This window comes from Manacus vitellinus, unplaced genomic scaffold (genome assembly GCF_001715985.3).
Source record: "Manacus vitellinus isolate BGI_N305 unplaced genomic scaffold, ASM171598v3 scaffold_34_pilon, whole genome shotgun sequence".
Lineage (NCBI taxonomy): Eukaryota > Metazoa > Chordata > Aves > Passeriformes > Pipridae > Manacus > Manacus vitellinus.
The window spans coordinates 1368982-1376426 of record NW_021940488.1 but is presented as its reverse complement, the minus strand read 5'-3'; the positions used below and the strand labels follow the sequence as shown (position 1 = coordinate 1376426).

The window sequence follows — 7445 nt, the reverse complement described above, 5'->3', positions numbered from 1 at the left end:
CTAGCCTTTGGAACAGGTTGACTTTCTATTTGAATGTTACTTCTTCCAAAAGTTAGAGGGGATTTCTAGGAATATTGTAATCTGTGCCAGGTAGTAGGTGGTAAATTAGTAACCTTCAGTAAATATCTGACACTGCTTTTCAATACTGTGGGTCAAGGTGACTTCTGAGAGCAACATATTCTTTTTTTTTTAAATTATGATTCATGGGCTGAGTCATAAATTTGGGATGGCTTCCTGTGTTCCAGGCTCTGGAGTACTCCCAGCCATGTGAGTGTCAGGTTTGCCTCAAGGCCAGAGCAGAATTACGAAGTATTTAATGCAAAGTATTATAAATACAAAGTATTTAATGACTTCTGACTCTGTTCTGAAGCACCTGCAAACTGGGATGTTGTACTGGGATGGTATCTCCGTATTTTGTGTTCCTTTTATTTTCCCTTGGCTTAGTGTAGTCTAAATCACTATTTTCCAGTTTTCCTTGGAATTACTTGATGAGGAAAATACTCTTCTCTCTTTGTTTCCAAGAGTTCTCCTCAATAGCAGTAACAATTAGGGGAAAAAAAAAGAAGGATTTCCTCACTGACCATAAAATCCTTAATATTGTTGTTATGTGGGAATTTCACTTCCAGTCCTGAACTGTTGCATAACACCAGCATGTTCTCTTCAGTGGATGGAGGGAAGCCTGGATGCCAATTTCAGTAGAAGATTTTAAAAATAACTCCTTTCTTAGGGATTTTTTTTTTGTCTTGCAGCCCTGGAAGAAAGAGGGATTTTTCACCAGTGCTTTGGAGCCAGTACTTTGAATCTATGGAGGATGTTGTGGTGGAAAATGACACTGGCAAGGATATATCCTTTTATTTGGCAGATTTAACTTGTCATAATCTCAGTGACTGGGGTGGTATCACATATTTATTGGGGTTTATTGGGGTTCTCTTCAGCTTTTTCATGTATTTGTTCTCATCTTCCATTATGTCCCTTGCAGGGCTCCTTATCAATAACTAGAACTATCCCTTTTAAGCTCTTCCTAGCAAGGCCATTGTTTCTTTAGTAATCATTAATTCAAAAGGAGTATTTCCACCAGCTCAATACCATTTTTTGCAGGCAAACACTCAGCAGGTTCCCATAATTCAAACCCTATCAGGATCAAAGCTGTTTATTGATTTTTATTAACAACTTTAGCAGTACAACAGGTCAACCTCAACATCACCACTTAGATGTTGATAAATACTTCCAAATTTTTGGCTGAGGTGGTGATGCCATCAGAGTCTTCTGGCAGTGCCAGCCAGGTTTTTTTCTGCAGCTGTTTCTTCTCCAAGATTAGGGAAACCAAACTTTCAGGCTATTTCTCTCCAAATACCAATTTAGTAATTACTCCTATAATTCCAGTAGCATATGATGCTTTGAAATGAGAGAATTCTCTCTCCTTGTTGTTTTGCTCAGCTTGTCATTATGGATTTGTCCAGCTGATCCCATGAATTCTTCATGCCCCAGCCCCGGAAGTGTTCCAGACCAGGTTGGATGGGGCATGGAGCAACCTGGTCTAGTGGAAGGGGTCCCTGCCCATGGCAGGGGTGGAACTGGGTGTGCTGTAAGGTCCCTTCCAACCCAAACCATTCTGTGATTCCATAGTGATTCGTGATGTGCACCTTGCCTGTGTTTAATGTGCCGTCCCCTGAGGCCCCAGTATGAAATAAAAAGCATAATAGATCTATTTGAATAGGTTGTGCACATAAACATCCCAAATTTAAGCAAATCTTAGTTGTTTGGGATTTTTTTCTGCTCCCTTTAGAGAAGCTTCAGCTTCATATGAAAGGTTGTGGGTAGATGTGAACTGTGGAAGCAGCTGAATTAATGGGTGGGCTGGTGCCCTCTGCTCTGCCCCAGTGACCTGTTAGAGTAATCTGGGGTGGGAGGAACCTTAAAGCTCATCCCGTTACACCCCCTGCCATGGGCAGGGACACCTCCCACTAGACCAGGTTGCTCCAAGCTCCATCCAACCTGGCCTGGAACACTTCCAGGGATGGGGCAGCCACAGCTTCTCTGGACAACCTGTGCCAGGGCCTCCCCACCCTCACAGAAAGGAATTTCTTCCCAATATCCCATCTAGCAGTGCCTTCTAGCATTGGGAAGCCATTCCCCTTTGTCCTGTCCTGCCAGATCCTTGTCCAAAGTCCCTCTCCAGCTGCCTTGGAGCCCCTTTAGGCACTGGAAGGGATTCTAAGGTCTCTCTGGAGCCTTCTCTTCTCCAGGCTGAACACCCCCAGCTCTCCCAACCTGTCTCCAGAGCAGAGGGATTCCAGTCCCTGTGGCTTAGTGGCTTTCTAGTTTTCTCTCAGTTGTTCAATTCACTGTTGTGCACAGGGGGAAAAGGGTGGGGGCAGGAGATGTGGGAATTATGGGGAGGAGAAAAACCGGGCAACTGGAAAACAACTCTTGAAGCTTAAATTCAGTTACGTTTTGTCCAGGTAATGCTTGAACAAAATTAGAGGGAGAAATGGGTACACAAGGGTGGAAATAAAACACTGTTGGGTATTACAGGCTCCAAATCCAAGTGACTTCGAGTAACTCTCTGGAATGCCCTTAACTGTTCATACACTTTTCGAATTTACAAAAGTGGGTTAGAGGGGCCTGTCCTGCTGCTGTTACACGGTGGAGGCCACTCTGCCCTGTCCTGGGCTGTGTTTACTGTAAGTAAAGCTGCTGCTCGAGAGAAATAAATGTGTGTGGAAATGTACCTGTGTGAGTGTGGATTCAGCTCTGGGAAACACAGGAAAACAATATTATTAAAGATAATAACAATATTATATTTGCGTGGTTGAGGTCCTGCTGAGAAACCTCATTTGCTGCTCAAGCCACTCTCTGAAACACAGACTGAAACTCTCTGAAACAAAAACTGAGGTGGTGCCAACCAGGAGTGTCTGAGTAATCCTGATGAAACCATCTTATAATATGATGGGACACACCAGAAAAATGCTTTTCCAACTGGACTGTAATTTTGGTGTCTGTAATATTTGTTAGTTTTAGCACCTGCTATGAAATTATGTCCTTTGTGCATTTTGGAATGAATTTGTCCCAAGCAATCAAGTGTTAAATGTTTGGGGTGAACCAGAGCTTATGAAAACGAACCCAAACCCCTCTTTCAAAATAAAAATAACACAATTTGAGAACCATTGAGGGTAACCATCTATAACTAAAATAACCTGCAGGAGCAGTGTGTTGCTCATTTCTCTTGTTTAACTTCTTGAGTGACGAGTCTGGACTTCTCATGGCCAAAATACTCCAGTTTGGATAAAACTCAGGGCACTGGAAATCCTTCCACTTCCTCACATCACACCAATGATCCTCTTTCCTTACTGTCTACTAACAGTAGTCTGACTTTTAGCAGCAGACCTCTGTTAAATTATTGCTATGGTGCATAAGCACCTTGCAGATGGCAGTTTTGCAGTGTCTTTAGGGGCTGGAAAATATTAACTTCTGGATTCAGTGGGGTTTGGAAGAGCAACTGCTGCAGCCGTTTAGGAGTTGAATAACTGAAAAATCAAAATAAGGGGGCTGAGTGGCTTTTGGCATTTATGTAGGTGGTTCTATTAAGAATTCCTCAGCAAATTTCCCTGTTCCTGCAGGGCTGTTATTTAAATAATCAATGACTGCTTAACACAGAGGTCTTCCTGTCAACAAAGAATGCCACTTAATCTCTATGATACCTGAAATAACTTAGTTACATTGATCTGCCAGGGACAAATAGAGCCATAATTGTTTGCAGCCCTACTTTACCTTAAAAAAAATTATTCACTTGTTCCCCCCGACCTCTTTGGACTAATCAATTTTTATACATTTCAGCCTGTAAAACTCTATTGTTTGAGAGCAAATTAATTGAACATGTGCTGCAAAGCAGCTGCTCCATCGTCATGTCAGCTGGGAGTTCATTCTGTACCATCTGGGGCTTGGAGAGGGAGGGAATTCCCTTGGTGTCCATAATCCCACTGCTGTTTCAGTTTTCAGAGGTGCTGCAGAGCTTGAATTCATGATTTGGTGAATGTTTGTAGTGTTTGATGCACAGGGAAATAAATGTCCTCGTTAGCAGTGGCAAGGATGGAGCTTTTGGTTTATTAAGGATCATTTTATGGAATATTCTTGCTTGCTGTCTGTAACACCTTATCCAATCCAGGTTCAGCCACTTTGTTGGCAATGAAGGGTTTTTAGGGAATACTTGATGTTGCTAATCCTACTCTCTCTGTCCCTCCTTGCAGTCTGCAATCATTAACAGGATCCAGTGTAGGATCGTGGCTTTGGATCTCCGAGGCCATGGTAAGTCAAATAAATAAACCTGGGATCACATCAGCTTGTTATACTCTGTTTTTTTTAAAGATGTAGTGAATTCCTTGCAAAAATTACTAAGAAAGCATCTTAAGGCATCCCAATTTTTATTCAAAAGCAGGGATGGAAAAGTGGCTTCTGCCAGGACCACCAACCCCCTCCTTTGTATTTCCATGACCTTTAGGTAATCTTTACTATGAGAAATAAGGGCTGTTATTTAATTTTAAGATACACTGCAAATACAGCACAGTTATGGGCAGTATTTCCAACCCATAGTGCAATAACTGTTCCTATTAATTCTGTGTTTCTTAATAATTCATGTGCACTGCTGTAGGCTCACTGTTAGTATCTGTGCCAAAAAGCTCTGTACAGTCCCTGCTCTAAGTCCTGAGAGGGCCTGAATGTTTTCAACTGAAGTGAATTTAACTTGGGGTTGTTTGTTTTTTTTTTTTTCTAGGAGAAACAAAAGTTAGGAATCCTGAGGATCTGTCTGCAGAGACTATGTCCAAGTAAGGAAGTTTAAGCTCATCTCTCTTTTCACAAACCTCTTATTTTCTTTGATTGAATAATAAACTACTTGAAGACATAAAACATTCATTCAAAGAGCTGGGATATTTCACTTCATGTGATTCTGGTAGTTATCCCTTCTTTTCCTTCCTTTTTAGGACAGTTTGAAATTGTTTGAAATTATATCTTTGCCAGCTGAGTCAGATTCCAAACTGGAGTCATTCTCTGGTTTCCCTCATTTTGTAAACTTAGTGGCTCCACATCAGTGAGCATTTTAAACCTACAACACTTGCTAGAGAGTTTGTAGTGGCAGGGGAATGCTTTCCTTGGAGATCTCTGGGAGGATTTTAGTCTGAAATCACCAGTTTGGCTCTCCCTCAGCTCCTGGAGCGAGCATTCAGTGTGGGGCTACCTTGGACTGGTGGTACCCCCAAAGTCTGGGCCACAGACTGAGATTTTTCAAGCATAGAGAGGGTTGTTTTTTTCAACTACCACGACCTGCTTTGGTATGCAAATCCCCCTCTTGACAAAGCTGTAAGAAAAGCAAATACCCACTGTAAAGCACATTATGCTCTGCCCATGTTTAGTACAAAGAGACTCTTTGCTATGACTACAGTTAAATCACGAAGGATTTTGTAACCTTCCCATGGACAAATCCACTTGGTTTGTTGTGGGGAGGCCATGTGTGAAATGGATTCTGACTTCCATTGTGTACCTTATTCCTGCTGCTTATGCCTTGTCAGGCCCTGGTGTGTTACTGTCCTGAGGACATGCTGGATTAAATAATTAGAGTGTTTTAGAACTGGAGCAGCACCACTGTGTGGGGAAAACAAGTCCCTTTTGTTTTCAAACCTTTCCCTCCTCTTAGCAATGAGCTTGAAAGTTAATCTTAAGTGTCTTTTAAATAGGAGCCTTAAATTAGTGCTGGCTTTATGCTTATTCTTTTAAATCAAATCCTCAAGCAATTTTCTCTAGGGAGCAAACAAGCTAGTCAAGCTATTTTTTCCCTTCTTTTCTGTTTTCAGTACTGCTCAGTGCTCAGGTTCCTCGGAATGGTTGTAGTCAGGAAAGAAACTGGGATGTCTTTAAACTACAGTGCTCTTCAGTAAATTTCAACCCTTAGCTCTGCTGCTGCTTTGGGGGTTGAGGATCACATCATCCAGCTTTCCCATCCTGGGAAAATGTCAAGAAGTCACAGCTTCAATTTAAGAAGGTTCCTTATGGAAAAGATGGGGAAATTGCCCCTTGCCTTGTGATATCTGTGCTCGTAGAAAGTCAGTCTTTTTACTCATGCCCCATGTTGTTCACCTTTGCCTTGGTTAGTTGGGCTCAGTTATTTTCTCCCTTTAATTCCAAACAGCTCTTCTTTCAGAACAATGAATTTCTTACTTTGTGCTTCCATGCAAGAGGATTTGACAGCTTTTTCTCACCTTTTATTTAACATTCTCACCAGCAAATGTCAACCTAAAATGATTTCCTTGGGGAATCACAAAATTTGTATTGGGAGGAACCTTAAAGCTCGTCTCCTCCTGGGTAGGAACACTTTCCAGTAGAGTGGGTTGCTCAAGTATTTTTTAAATGGGTACCTTTTAAATGGGTACCTTCTAAATGAGAACTTTCTATTAACAAAATCGGAAATGACATGGATGTTTGGGAAAGCTTTGGCTTCAAGGATTTCCTTCACTGGTACCGAGATGAAGCAGTGACAGGAGAAAAAACTTGTTCCCTGTGGGTTAAAAAACAATTTAAAGCCAGAAATCTCTCTTGGATCGGTACTTTCTCCTCACGTAGAGGTGGGGATGCCAACCATGGTTTGCTCTCCCTCTGGCAGAGACGTTGGGAACGTGGTGGAAGCTCTGTATGGGGACCTTCCCCCCCCCATCATGCTGATAGGGCACAGCATGGGGGGGGCCATCGCGGTGCACACCGCCGTCGCCAACCTGGTGCCGAGTCTGCTGGGGCTGTGCATGATCGATGTCGTGGAAGGTGAGTGTGGGTTCCCTCAGATGACCTTCTACCCCTTTGGGTGGGCTTCCCCCTCCACTTTTTCCTTTAGCCCCAGTTCCCCCGGATACCAAAAGTTTTGCCCAGTTTTTAAACCAATTCCATCCTCCTAAAATAGCCTGCCCACACAAAAATCTTTCCTGTGTAACTCTCCCTTCTCCTCCCTTCTTCTGGCTTCTCTTCCCTTCTAATTTCCTCCTAATTGCTTTGAAATACTTTGTTTTTAGTGGGGAAAAGGGTGGCTTTTCCTATAATGCCTGGTGCTAATTAATGTTTCCTTCTTATTTTACAATCTGAATGTCCTACCTTTTCAAATACTAATTTCCCACTAACGACCATTGGCTTAGAAATACTGTACTTTCTTTAGAAACATTAAATCCCCCGGGGAGCTCCAGCTCTCTCTGAAGGTGTTGCAGCCTGTTCTGTATAAAGGGATATGGCAATGATTTCATCAGATGCCACAAAGCTGAAATACTTGCTTTTAGGAACAGCCATGGATGCATTGAACAGCATGCAGAACTTCCTGAGAAGTCGCCCCAAAACATTCAAGTCACTTGAAAATGCCATTGAGTGGAGGTAAGGGATGGATTAGTCTCTAAAATCACTTGTCTTCCCTGATT

The 7445-nt window shown here is 42.4% G+C and overlaps 1 protein-coding gene across 1 annotated transcript in view; it reads left to right on the top strand.

Annotated features, from left to right (window-relative positions):
* The first annotated feature begins 749 nt into the window (after nt 1-749).
* PPME1 (protein phosphatase methylesterase 1) overlaps nt 750-7445 on the top strand; it is a 16374-nt gene continuing 9678 nt past the window's right edge. Inside the window, exons 1-6 of the mRNA XM_029961439.1 lie at nt 750-843; nt 2592-2684; nt 4248-4305; nt 4772-4823; nt 6653-6807; nt 7311-7401. Coding sequence (XP_029817299.1) covers nt 805-843; nt 2592-2684; nt 4248-4305; nt 4772-4823; nt 6653-6807; nt 7311-7401 — 488 coding nt within the window. The 5' untranslated portion in view covers nt 750-804. The remainder of the gene's footprint in view (nt 844-2591; nt 2685-4247; nt 4306-4771; nt 4824-6652; nt 6808-7310; nt 7402-7445) is intronic.